Source organism: Cibotium barometz, chromosome 31 (genome assembly GCF_041138505.1).
Source record: "Cibotium barometz isolate CiBa-2024 chromosome 31, ASM4113850v1, whole genome shotgun sequence".
Classification (NCBI taxonomy): domain Eukaryota; kingdom Viridiplantae; phylum Streptophyta; class Polypodiopsida; order Cyatheales; family Cibotiaceae; genus Cibotium; species Cibotium barometz.
This window is the reverse complement of record NC_141076.1, coordinates 40,178,194-40,192,619: the sequence shown is the minus strand read 5'-3', so window position 1 is coordinate 40,192,619 and position 14,426 is coordinate 40,178,194. Positions and strand designations below refer to the sequence as shown.

The following is a 14,426-nucleotide window of genomic DNA, read 5'->3' as shown; positions in this document are numbered from 1 at the left end:
TGTGGGCGGGCCATCGGGGACCTGCTGCTGCGGTGAAGGTCGGGGTCTCCTGGGAGGGCAGGCCTTGGCCATGTGGCCGACCTGCCGACATATAAAACACTGGTTCGGGAGCCCCGAAAACTCCACTATCTGATCAATCCATCCCCCCCCCCCTATCCTAGGTAGCTGAATGACCTTCGGAAGGGAGGAGATGTCAGGAACCAAAACTCTGACCGAAGGTAGCCCAGCTGCTCTAGCCACCACTAAAGCTGCTGTGGGGCCAGTCTCAAGCACCGAGCCCACCAATGCTCCTAGCCTGGAAAGGAGCGGAAGGTACTCGCGACGGAGTCCAGGGAAGCAAACTGACATGGAAAAGGCGCTCTCCCTGCTCGGCCGCTGCTGGGTCGAAGCCGCTGCCAAGGTCTAAAGAAAGCCCAGTGCCCCTGATGTCAAGGGGACTCATGGCTAGGACCTGGGCCACGCTCTGGGCTGTCTCGAACTCAACTTGGTAGTGTCCACGGCCCAGTAACTGTACGTCCAGGATCTTGCCCACATCTGCAAGAAGGCGGGCCTGGAGAAGATCCCGGATCTCCCCTCTGCGGGGGCGAGTGCCGACTATACGGCAGATGGTGGAATGCGCGTGGAGGCGTTCCACCTCTGCGGCGAGGCTCGCTTCCTCTTCTGGCGAAAGAGAAAGCCTGATGGGGGTATCCTCAAGGGCGGGCGAGGGGGCTCCTCAAGTATAAAAGAAGCATGACCAAGCTTGGCTGAAAACGTGAACAGAAGACATCGGCATGCTGAAGACCTGCGAGCTCCCCGAACCTCCGCCTCTGTCGTCTGTGTCACCCCCCTTCCTTCCTCCGCCCCCCCTCCTTCCTCTCCCGTTGTTCGCCCCTGCTTCTGCCCGCCCCTCTTCCTCCCGCTGCTGTCTCCTGTCTGCACCCCATCCCCTCTTGCTCTCCTTGTTCGCCTCCCCTCCTCTCTCCACCTCCCCTCCTTCCTCTGCCTCCTCCTTTCTACGCAGGCTTGCTGCATTGCCCTTCCCCAGCCCTTCCTCTCCTGCCGCCTCCCCTCCTCTCCTCCGCCTCCTCCATTCTGCGCAGCCTTTGCTGCGCTGCCCTTCCCCCGCTTTTTTTCTTTTTCTTTTTTTCTCTTTTTTCTTTTTTCTTTTTTCTTTTTTCTTTTTTCTTTTTTCTTCTTTTTCTTTTCTCTTTTTTCTTTTTTCTTCTTTTTCTTTTCTTCTTTCTTATTCTTTCTTCTTTTCTTCTTTTTTCTTTTCTTTTCTTTTCTTCTTCTTCTTTTTCTTGTTTTTTCTTTTCTTTTCTTTTCTTTTTCTTTTTCTCTTTTTTTATTTTACTAGCACGGCATGGGAGACGTCCAGTCAAAGTACTCACCATGGAGGACATTGAGGATATCCACCATCGACCGATGAGAGACATCTTTGGATAGTAATGTATATGATGCTTACCTTTGTTGCTGGAGTTTTCCTTCCCAGATGTTTTCCATTAGGAGCTCCTAGTACCTTACTTTTCCTCATAGTTGTTGTTTCAGTTTCAATTAGTTGTTTAGTTGTTTTAGCTTTTCTTACACAGACATTGTATCTATTGTAACCTTTTTGGTCTCATAGGTCATTTTGGCCCTTTGAAGACGTTAATATATCATTTCATTTCATTTCATTTCTCTCTCTCTCTCTCAACCGACTGTGCGACATTTATGATTTCGAGCACCCCGAGGTGATGCACACACTAGAGGTGGAGGACACGGGAGCCTGCAGGGTGTCAGAGGACATGGGGCCGGATAACACCAGATATGGTCATCACTTACTTGAGCTGGGAGCCTGACACCATCTCGTTATTTATAACGGGATGAGACAATGGCAGGATTCAGGAGCACTGACATGCTTTCCACGATCAGGGGGGGTAGCACAGTGGACTGCATCATGGGGTCCATGGAGACCACACAGGCAGTGACATCTTTCACCACCCCCCCCTGTCCTATTGGTGCGGATCACACGTACCTCTTACTGTCACTGGCGAGCTCCACACCAGCACCCACACAGCCCACACAGGCATCGCATACAACTTTCTACTTCACCCATGACTTGGCAGACATATATGAGCATCATGTATATGACGGGCTATTCCAGATGGATCCCTTGTCACCTCTAGACACACTCACCACCCAGCTGTCATCTCTACTACATACGGCCGCCACCCGCCCCGCAGCTTCCCCCATCACACACACATTGCACACACAGATAGATCTGGGAGCATGCCCAAAATCGGTGGTATGATGATGAGTGCAGAGAGCTATATAGACACCTGCGTGCCCAAAGAGCACTGGGGACCATTACCTAGAGACAGGCGAGCCGACAAATGAGGATCCTCACATGCCGTAAGAGGCGTGCATATGAGGAGGCACAATACTAGGATATATACCACCTACTCATGAGCAGAGATGCAGCCCCACTGCATGGCGCAGGATGAGAGAGCCTCGCCCTCGTACCCCGATTGAGGACCCACACACATGGCACACATATGCAAAGAGCCTCTACCATATCCCTCAACAGCTGCCCATACCACAGCCACAAGAATCCCGCCCTACCACCTCTACTTTCTTTACCGCCTCGAGCTATCCGCCGCCGGTTACAGCATGGGAGATCGGCTGACCACACAGGTATACAGAGTGAGCATCTTATTTATGCAGTTGACACACTAGGACCCTTTGTTGCTCACCTCTTTAATAGGGCACTAGTGGAGAGCCTACCAGCTGAGTGGACTATGCACACCATCGTGCCTCTCCACAAAGCGGGAGACATGCTAGACCCCAGCAACTACAAGACTATCATGATTGGTCATACATTGGCCAAACTTTATGGCGCACTGCTCAAGGCAAAGTTGAGCTCATATGCAGAGGAGGAGGGACTGCGAGCACCAAGGCAGGCTGGATTCCGACGAGCTTTCTCCACTATTGACCATATATTCACTCTGAGATGTCTGATTGACCAGGCTAGGGCGCGGGAGAGGAGATTATACTGCTGCTTTGTGGATTTCCACAACGCATTTGACACGGTGCCACGAGAGAGACTCTTCCAGCGCCTACAGTCATTGGGGATCCCATCAGAGATGGTTTGAGGCATCTATGCTTTATATGAGCAAGTCTTCGGGCGCATACAATGCCCCGGGGGGCTATCTGATGTTATTGCTAGCACCATAGGTGTGAAGCAAGGATGCCCACTCTCTCCTACACTATTTCGGCTATACATCGATGAGGTGGCTGACTTCATTGGTCACGGTGGTGGGGACGGGGTAGACATCTCTTTGTCCCTCCGGCACAGAGGTTAGACAGCTCTTGGGAGATTATTGCTAGCATCTCAGCCTGGAATATCTAGAAGGCTAGATGCACCGAGGCCATTGAGGGTACTCCCGTTCTTGTTTCTCAGTGTCTTTGCAGGATTTGGAGTGATATTATTCACACCATTATGGCAGGGATCTTCGAGGGCTGCGGAGAGGAAGCGCGGCCAGTTTATGAGAGTGGGACATTGGTATCTTTTTCACATCCTCTCATTCGGGACCCTATTGGCAGCACAGGGCTCCTGATTGGTTGAGATCTCCGCCTTGCTTGGAGTGAAATCTCCATTTTGTAAAAAAATTTCATACTCAATAGAAGTCTCCTTTCTGAAAAAAAAAAAAAGAAAAAAAAAAAAGAAGCATGAACCCCTTTTGAGCATGGGGGAACAAGATCGGACAAGGCATGAAGTTCATCAACTTCATCAACAAAGCATGGCCATCTTCATGGAAAGGTAAAACTCATCGTCGCCATCAACATAAAGAGTGGGGCACCCAAGTGTGGGAACTTATCCCATCGCCTCCCTCTCGACGCCACCTGCTGCCTTCTGGCCACCGCCGCCAGCACCGCCTGTATCTGCACCTGTTGTTCGCCACCTGTACGCCACCTTCTCACGCCAGCTGCTAAGGTTGCACCACTTGGCTGTGCCGTCAGCACTGAACCTGCGCTGCTACCTATTTCTGTGTGCCGCTGCCTGCTGCCTACAGCCTGTTTTGCACCAGCGGCCACCAGCGCTGCCGCCACCCGGTAGCTGAGTGCTGCCTGGTCTCAGCATCCAGTGCCACCATCGTCGGCACTGTTGCTGCCAACGCCACCTGGCTGTGCTGCTGGTATCCCCACCAGCCAGCACCAAGTTGTTGTCAGCACCTCTGCCACTTGGCTGCTGCCAATCACCAGCAGTTCCTGCCAGCACAATACATCTATTGTGCACCAAACTGAACCGCTGCCCAGTGCCTACTAAGGCCACTTGGTGCACTATTACTGTACTGTACCGTTCAGTTACGGTACTACCTCCCAGAACTTCTCCGGTCATACTCTTTTGTGAGGCCTCTTTTGTGGGCTGTCTTCTACCCCATATTGAGCATTGATCTTACCGTTGAACGACATATACTTCATCATCTTCTCGAATCACCTGTGCACCTTGTATTTGAGCTCGGAGTTCCTTGGATTTGGACTAGTATCTAGACTTGGATTTGGACTAGTATCTAGATGTGGATTTGGACTAGTATCTGGACTTGTATTTGGACTTGGTTTTGGATTTGGATTTGGACTTGGATTTGGATTTGGATCTAGATTTGGATTTGGATTTGGATTTGGATTTTGGATCTGGTACTAGCCCGGTGAGAGATTCTTGTGGGTCATTCTCGTGGTGTGCTTAGCATCAGAGATCTCGTGCCTTGACATCGACATAGACTTGGATATACTACATCAGCATATTTGTTTGCTTTTGTATTCATTGATGTATTGATCCTGGCCAGCGTGCTCGTGGATTGTTCTTGAATCAATTCCTAAAAGGGGGACGAGGCCTGTTCCCCGCTCAGTGTGGTGTACTGTGCAAAGTTCCCTAATCCCTTCTCTCCCCCTCTCTCTCTATATCTGTATCTCTTGAATACGTGGTTGAGTCTGTCACGACATGCCCCGCTAGGCTTACAGCCGACAGGATCTTGATCATATCTGGCTTCAACTGTATTTAACGGTGCCTTGCTTGTGCCCTAGTCTAGCTATGTATCTGCTGCCCTTCAGGGATTAGCCTTGGATTAGGCATGTCCATGTGCATGCACATGACATCCCCTTCTGCTAAACTTGATGACGATATTCAAACTTCTGACCCTGGATGATTGTCATCATCCTGTGTCTCCACATATGGTCTCCCATACCTATCATCCTTCCCTTCTTGGCAACCTTTTCACTGAAAACCTTGCCTTAGATCTCTGAATCCACTCCAAATCTAACTTAGAAATCTGTGCATCTGTTCCACTTTGTCCCCTTGCCCTCTTGCCTTGTCCCTGAACACAAACATGAATCCTTCTTGAAAACTGATCCCGGCACCCTTGGCTCCACCCCTTGGAGTGCTCCAGAAAAGCTTCCCGGGCAGCCCCAACTGGCTACCAACTCTCATGAAACTCTCTCCCCTTGGGTTTTCCTGACACCAATGAGCTTCTAGGGATCTTGACACATGCTACGTTCCTCTCCTTGGACCTATGCACTTCTTCTAGAACACCAACAGCACTTAGCCTTGCTAAGCTTGATGTTGATACAATGTTGCCTCTTCACCACACCACCACAAGATCAAGACATGGGCGATCGTTTCATCCATGCCCGATGCAGTAAGGGTGGGTGGGACATGGGCAGGAACAATATCTCAGAATTAACCTGAAGCTTTGATGCTAATGTCACATGTGAAAGCTCTGGGAGTCTTCTTTCAGCTCTAAGCATTGCATAGGAACACTTGATGCAAGAACATTCAGGATAGACAGAGAGTGGAGTGAGAGAGAAGGCTGTATATTTCAATATATTCATCATAGTATATTAAAAAGAATACAATATCTTTGGCCTTAGGCCTTCTCAAATGGGGTAACAAAACCCTACTCTAGGATCTTCTCGCTAAAGGAGTGAGATAACTACAATGATCTCCAACAAGGCCTTTTATAGGCCCTTTTGGCTGCCAGTCTACTTGGCCGACTGCTGGATCAGCTAGCTTCAAATGGTCTAGAAATCAAATATGTTGCCGACAAGAAGTCCACACCCTCCTACATGTGGCCAATAGGCTCTTGATCATATCTAGCTTCTGCTGTATTTATCTGTGCTTGGCTTGTTCCCTAATCTAGCTATTTATCCGTTGCCCTTCAGGGATTAGCCTTGGATTAGACATGTCCATGTGCATGCACATGACATTACCGGTTTCAAAAAATCTTTCTTCAGGACAATCTCCCCCCTAAGCTCCCCCCATCTAGACCCGAGGACCACAAAATTGAGCTTCTCCCAAGCTCTGACCCCCAAGCAAGTCTCGCTATGGAAACGGAGTTGGACCACCAACTCCAAGAGTTGCTGCAATCCGATTTCTTACGCTATAGTGTGTCTCCATTCGCAACCCCAATCCTTTTTGTCAAAAAAAGGATGGATCCTCCCGACTTTGCGTGGATTATTGTGCTCTCAATAAGCTAACAGTCAAAAGCAAGTTTCCAATGTCTCGAATTGACTACATCTTAGAGAGGCTGAATGGAGCTAAGGTGTTTACGAAAGATTGACCTAAAGAGTGGGTACCATCAAGTATCAATTGTGGAAGGGGACATCTCCAAAACCGCATTCTGAACTAAACGGGCCCACTACAAGTTTGTGGTCATGCCCTTCGGCTTGTTGACAAATGCCCCAGCTACATTTAACCACATGATGATGTGTGCTCAAGGACTTGGATCGGCAAGTGTGTCTTCATCTTCTTGGATGGCATATAGAAGAGCAACACGACATTGATGTCGAGAAAGTGATGAAATTGTTGGAAAGCAATGAGTTGTACGTCAATGAGAAAAAATCGGAGTTTTATCAATTCGAGGCTCATTACCTTGGATACATCATTAGTGCCGACCTCTCTAGGGTATATATAGAAGTAAGATGTTGGTGCCACATAAGGTTGTGCTATCAGAGTTCGAGGTGGCCCCACTCGCCATAGATGCCCTCTTTCAAACCATCACTTGCTTCTAGCATGTATGCACTCTTGATAGGGGGGTTGCCTTCCAAGGCTGGCACTAGAGTCATCTATGCAATTACATCAAGAGAAGGAGAGGGAGAGAGAGAGCACGACTCCACCTCGTCAGCACCATCACCGTCATTATGCATGGTACTCAGAGGTAGATGACTGGTTTGATGCACATGGCCTCCAAATGGTCCATCTCCCCCCTTTTCAGTATAGTCCAACTCTCCAATGATACTTGTTTATCCTGTTCTTTGAGGTACTTTTTCCATGGCTCCATATATCCATGGTGGTCTTTTGAAGACGTTAATATTACTTTCTTTCTTCTTTTCCTCTCTCTCTCTCTCTCTCTCACTCTCTCTCTCACAGAGGGGCAGAATCAACCATGACCAATCAACATGAACAAATATTACAAAGGTGATGCTGCCCACCTGGATGGGGATCATTCAACGTGAGATCATCAAGATGCTCTTGCAGGGCGTTAGTGCTCAAGGAACGAATCACGAAAACATTCGATCTTTGGCAGGAAAAGCTACGCGATTTTCGAAAAGCAGGAATCGAGAAGGACCTATCAACCTGCACCATATATTCACAACCCCCCGCCCCCCCCCCCCCCCCCCCCCCCCCCCCCCCCCCACACACACACACACACAAAAAGAGCCGTTACACCCAAAAAAAAAAAAAACAAACAAACAAACAAACAAAAACTAATACAAAAAAACTTGTAATAATTGCGTGACGGCAGACCATTGGCTTGAGCTGGTTGAGAGGGGACTGTGTCTGGGAGGCAAGATTTGAAGGAGAACTCTTCTGTGTTACTGTGGTGGTGGTGGTCGTCGTCGTCGTCAAATGGAAGGAATTTGAGAGCTCCCGGCATTATTATTATTATTATTGTCTTTCCCTTTAATTATTATTTCGCATTATTATTATTATTTGGCATTATTATGATCCTTTGCACATCATCGATGACATACTGGAATACATACTTTACAAGGAACGTATTAAATACTAGATATAGGTCCTACTAGTACTTAGTAGAATTTCGTGTTGGAAACTTTAGAAGTTGAGTCCACTTGCGCGTAGGCGAGTTTGTAGAACTATCAGGTCCCATTGTGAGGACCCCAATTCGATACCATCGAGTTGCGCGATGGGGGTGCTTTGTGAGCTGATGGAAATACTCCACCCTCTCACAAGGAAACTTCAGAAGTTGAAACTTCAAACCTACTACATTATCATACATTAAAAAAAACCTCAAGTTGTACTTTAAACCTACTACATAGAAAAAACCTTCAATGTATTTGGCTCTTATAATGATTGGCAAGCCACTACTACGACCAATGTTTATTATCACAAATTCTCATAGTCAAGAGTGGGTGCAATGTGTGATTGGACCAATGTTTATTATTGCAAATTCTCATAGTCAAGAGTGGGTGCAATGTGTGATTGGACCAATGTTTATTATCACAAACTCTCACAGTGAGGAGTGGGTGGAATGCATGATTGACCAACATTTAATTCTCATAGTGAAGAGTGAGTGTAATGTGTGATTGGACAAATGTTTATTATCGCAAATTCTCATAGTGAGGAGCGGGTTCTAGTTTAGCCAAACCTTTTCTTTCTCAATCATCATGTAATCTAATCTAATGGTGGAGGAAATAATACCTTGTAATTTTAAATTTTGAGATTTTTGAGATTTATTACAAACATGTTTTATTAGCATTTATTGCTTATGTAAGTATATTTAGTTTTGAAGTGAAAATAGTTATGTCTTTAGAAGGTAGAAGGAAACTTTAAAACTTTTAAAAACTTGTTGGCAAATTGTCTTTAATTTGCAAATGACGTACCACCACATCATTTAAAGGAGAACATTAAGAACTACAAAATATAAAAAACCCCCATGCTTTGACATAGAACCTAGGATGACCTAATTAAAATGCTAATATTATGAATTAAAAATATTAAAAACCTCCACACTTTCACATAGGACCTAGAGCCTAAGGCATCATAGCCTCCTAGCTATTAAAATTTTTAAAAATTTTAAAAAGCTACGCTCCCCTCTCCTTTTTTTCCATTTACATGAGTTCTTCTTCCCCATTCCACTACTTTTGCTTTAGAAAAAGATAAAAAGGCCTAGGTCTACCTAGCCTAGGGAGTTATCTTTTCCTTTTTAGAAAATTTACTTCCCATCAACATCATTAACCTTCTCTAAAAGAAGTAGATATGTATTAATATGGCCACTTAACACAATGCACTATTTTTCTTATCTTATGGCAAAATAAGTACATATGTTTTAATGTGACCACCTGACATGGTGTATTTTTATTATTATTTATGTCATGTATTGAGGGTAAAGATAACCTATAGCTAACAACATGAACAAAGCACTTGTAATAATAAATGTGATATCAAGAAAACATAGAAATATAAATATTTGAACAATTGTGAACCTTTCAATCATTGCCATGATTGATTTAGGCTGACCATGCAAATTTGACCCAAAAAAACACCAACCTCCCACTGTATTCCTACAAATAGAAGGACTAAAAATTGTGATATTTTCTTAGGAAGAAGGTTACGTTTGTTTAAAGGGCTCAAAGGTGAAATAGACTTTAGAATTTTTTAAAAAGGAGAGGGGGGTGCCTAGGCTAGATAAACGTAGGCCTTGTAAGGCATATGTAGGCTTTTATTAAGGGATGGTATTTTCCCAAAGAAAAAATGTTAGAATTTGGATTGGGAGAAGAAGAATTCACATATTTTAAAAAAAGGAGAGGGGGAGCCTAGAGGGAAGCCTCTAAAGTTTAAAATCTTTTATTGGGAGTGGAGGCCTAGGAGGCTTATGTGCATCTAAGGACCTATGTGAGGCTTGGCCTTAGACGTTATGTGAGGCCTATATTAAGGTCTTTTATAAGGCCCATTTAAAGATCAAGACAAGGTCTTTCTCTTACTTGTAATTTTTGAATGGTTAAGAGGCCTTCCCACATCTTTTTTTTGTCTTGCTTAATGCAAGGCATTGCAAAGAGGGTGATTTTGATTAATCATCGTGGGATTTAAGAGTGGAGAAAATTCTATAGTTAAGTGGTCTTTTCATATCTTTATTTCATTTGGCTTGCCTTGGCTTAATGCAAGACATTGTGAGGAATGGTCTCTTGTTTCACCCAAAGCTTCTTTTGGTCAATCATCATGGGATTTAATAGTGAAAGAAAATATAGTTTTTTATGTTTTTTAATATTAAAAGTTATGCTTGATGTTGAGATAAGCACCCGACATCATCATTGTGAAATGTACCCATATTCTGTTCCATGATCTATGCACAAAATTTCTCAAAATTTACAATTAAATCACATCATACTTTAGAAAACGAAGAGATTTTTAATAAACCATAATTGTTGACAATCCAAAGTAACATAATAATCGCCAATACAAAATCTCAAAATCAGAGAGAGAATCACCAACAAAAAAGATCTAGCCAATAGGGCTTTTCTCCAACGCCCATCCACCCAACCACCATGCTGGACGTCGCAGCTATCCTGTGTATGCCTCTTCTAAATCTCATCCACTCTGGGTTCTGCTAAATGGCTCCCATAGAGCATAAATCACGTTCTCTGTCTGGCATTCCCTATCTAAGGACGATCGGCTCGAATCTCAAAATCTCTCTCTCTCTCTCTCTCTCTCTCTCTCTCTCTCTCTCTCTCTCTCTCTCTCCTGCACAGAAATCACCTCAAGGCTCTGGAAGAAGACAAAATAAACAGCCCACGAGAATTATTAGATTATCATGCATGAAAACGATAAAGATAGAAATCCCTTCTAAAAACATGATCTTGAACCAAATTAGAGATGATACGTTTTTTTCTTTTTATAAACACTAGAAAGTGGTGTCGGATACCAGCCACCCCATGCGAAATCTTCCAATTATCTAAACACGGACTTTGTTCTTCTTGTGATGAACTAACTTTGTTTAATATGTCTCTCTAACAAATAAAGTTATCAACCCCCTCATGCGAGGCCGTTACTAAAAATTAAGGGTTAATTTGGTGTTCGGGCCCTGTTTCGAGTGCTCGTGCGGTTATATTTCCTATGTAAACCCCCATATGAGTTTCCTTTAGGCTAAACTACTCACTATGACCATCTTATACATTATCTAACATGGTTAAGTATAGAATAGAAATCGCTTACAAATGACACCACAAAACATGTATTAAAAGCCCCAAAAATCGACATTTCTAAAATTACTAAATTTGTGACCAAACTTAATATTTTATGTCCTCTAAGTATTTCCCACTTTTCAACATTAAATGTATATGCTAAAAAAATCGCCCAGTCAAATGGACCCAAAAATACGTACATATGAGTACTTTACATATTGTCTTTCCCTTTATATAAGATCGATCCATAAGCACTTGGCAATATTATTATTATTCATCTGATCCTTTGAACCATCATTGATGACATGCTGGAATACTTAATTTACTAGTAACATATTAAATACTAGATATAGGTCCTACTAAAATTTCGGTCATTAGGTGTTGGAAACTTTAGAAGTTGAAAGTTCAAACCTACTACATTATAATACATAGGAAAAAAAACCTCTCGTGTATTTTTGGCTCTTGAAAATGATTGCAAGTCATTGTAGCTTCAAACATACTATATAGAAATAACCTTCAATGTATTTTGCTCTTGAAAATCATTGCAAGCCACTACTATAGTAGTGCAATGTGTGATTGACCCCAATATTTATTGTCACAAGTTCTCATAGTGAGGAGTGGGTGCAATGTGTGATTGGACCGATGTTTACTATCGCAAATTCTCATAGTGAGGAGTGCGTGTAATGTGTGATTCGACCGATGATTATTATCACAAATTCTCATAGTGAGGAGTGGGTGCAATGTGTGATTGGACCAATGTTTATTATCGCAAATTCTCATCGTTCGTGAGGTGTGGATTCTGGTTTAGTCAAACCTTTTCTTTCTCAATCATCATGTAATCTAATCTAATGGTGGAGGAAATAATACCTTGTAATTTTTAATTTTGAGAATTTCAAGATTTGTTGCATACGTGTTTTATTAGCATTTATTGCTTGTGTAAGTATATTAAGTAAGTAGATATGTATTAATGTAGAGACCTAACAGAATGCACTATTTTGCTTGTTTTATGGAAAAATAAGTACATATGTTTTAATGCGACCACCTAACACAATGTATTTTTATTATTATTTTTATCATATAGTGAGGGTAAAGATAACCTATAGCTAACAACATGAACAAATCACTTACAATAGTAAATGAGATATCAAGAAAACATAGAAATATATTTATTTAAATAAATGTGAACCTTTCAATCACGGCCATGATTGATTTAGGTCGACCATGAAAATTTGACCCCAAAAAACACCAACCTCCCACTATATTCCTACAAATAGCATGACTAAAAATTGTGATATTTTTTTTGGGGAGAAGGTTACGTTTGTTTAATGGGCTCAAACGTGAAATAGACTTTGAAATTTTTGAAAAAGGAGAGGGGGGTGCCTAGGCTACGTAGGCCTTGTAAGGCATATGTAGGCTTTTATTAAGGGATGGTGAGCCTAGAGGAAAGCCTCAAAAGCTTAAAATATTTTATTGGGCGTGGAGGCCTAGGAGGCTTATGTGCATCTCAGTCCCTATGTGAGGCATGGCTATAGTTAAGTGGCCTTTCCATATCTCTATTTCTTTTTGCCTTAGCTAAACGCAAGACATTGTGAGGAATGGTTTCTTGGTTCAGCCAAAGCTTCTTTTGGTCAATCATCATGGGATTCAATAGTGAAAGAATTTAAATATATTTTTATATTTTTTTAATGTTAAAACTTATTTTTCAAACCTAAACTGACATAAGAGAGTTATAGCCTTACAAAGTATGAGGCTGAAAAAAGATGCATAGCGGGTGAGTCTAAATTACAAGGGGCAAATAAGATAAGACAACTAAAAGATCAAATTTATAGCGACTCTAGATTGACTTGGCCTAGATTTCCAATGAAACCTTAGTAGACTTCCTCCACAGTGATGTCCATGAGTGCCAACTTGGCCCCCACTCTTCAAGATTAACGAGCTCCTATCTAGCACATCAAATCATACTTTGATAGAGAAGACTTCAACCATCCTAATCTGCATAGAATTTATAAGATTTTGAGATCTATGCTTGTAATTATCATCTTTTCTTTCACTAACAAATTCATCACTACCAGGACGTGAATGTAGGAATAACGTTTCTTTACATGGTTCCATTATTCTCCACCTGCCTTCCAAATTATTTCAGCATACAACCTAGAACTCATCCTTGATTATTCCTCTTATAAAAATCTCAGAGGTTATTGATATCAAATGGAGGGAACCATTAGGGAGATTTGTGAGGTATTTAAATCAATATATGGACTAGAAGACACCAATTTATAGTAACATAATTATAATTAAAAAGTTGATCTTAGCTTGAGAATAACATTAAAACTTTAATGTCATGTAAGAATAAATAAGAAACTTTAAATAGATCTCCAGACTTATGGAAAACTAAGGAACTCTAAGAGGCAACTTCAGATAGATCTCCAAAATTATGGAAAACAAAAGACTTACAAGATTTCCAAATGTACTAGCACAAGGAAGTAGAGATCAAGTCCAATTTGGTAATGGTATCTCTTTGGGAGTGGATTATCAATTCGCAACATGAGCCTAAAATTCTCAAGAGTGGCTTTACATACTATGAACACCCACATGATGACCTTTTTTGTTTCCTACATTTTTAAAGTAAATGGATAGATGATTCCTCATAAGTTGTTGAAGCTACATATAATAGTAAATTTCATAGCACACTTCTTGTAGCTTTGGTTTTAACCCACATTCCTTGTTGAATAACAAGCCATTTTAAGGATGGGGATAAAGCCCAAGAGATTTATTGAAAAATTGTATGATAACATCACCCGCGTGAAAAGGACCATTTTTAATACTTGTGTGAAAAAAGTGTATACATACAAGACATGATATGTATATTCCTAAAAACCATGTTTACATAAATATTTCTTACTACCCTTTGACACAAGTGATTTGAGACAAGTGATATTGTTATGGCTCACCCTGACCCTCTTTGAAACACATCCAAAAAGAGATTACCATGTGAACCGCAACTGTCATGAGGATCTTTCCAATGGCTGAGCCGGTAACCCTTGAGGTCTCCAAGCTCTACAACTCCTGAGAAGCAATTCCATCGTGCCTCCCGCGAGCGTTGTCACACCGCCACATTGCACCACAGGTCCTCATCCCTCCTCTCACCTCACTTCACTCACACACGCTCACTAGCATGCATTAGGGAGAGAGATTAGCAAGAGCAAGACTCAATTGCACCAATGGGACAGTATCTTGTATTATGAGAGATATTCACTTATATACATAGC

General features: G+C 42.7%; 1 protein-coding gene across 1 annotated transcript in view; it reads right to left on the bottom strand.

Moving 5' to 3' along the window:
* Positions 1-7,876, bottom strand: part of LOC147620856 (uncharacterized) — a 50,811-nt gene extending 42,935 nt beyond the window's left edge. Inside the window, exons 1-2 of the mRNA XM_086825121.1 lie at positions 7,763-7,876; positions 7,447-7,591 (exon numbers count right to left, since the gene is read on the bottom strand). Coding sequence (XP_086681247.1) covers positions 7,447-7,591; positions 7,763-7,765 — 148 coding nt within the window. The 5' untranslated portion in view covers positions 7,766-7,876. The remainder of the gene's footprint in view (positions 1-7,446; positions 7,592-7,762) is intronic.
* Between the last annotated feature and the right edge of the window lie 6,550 nt (positions 7,877-14,426).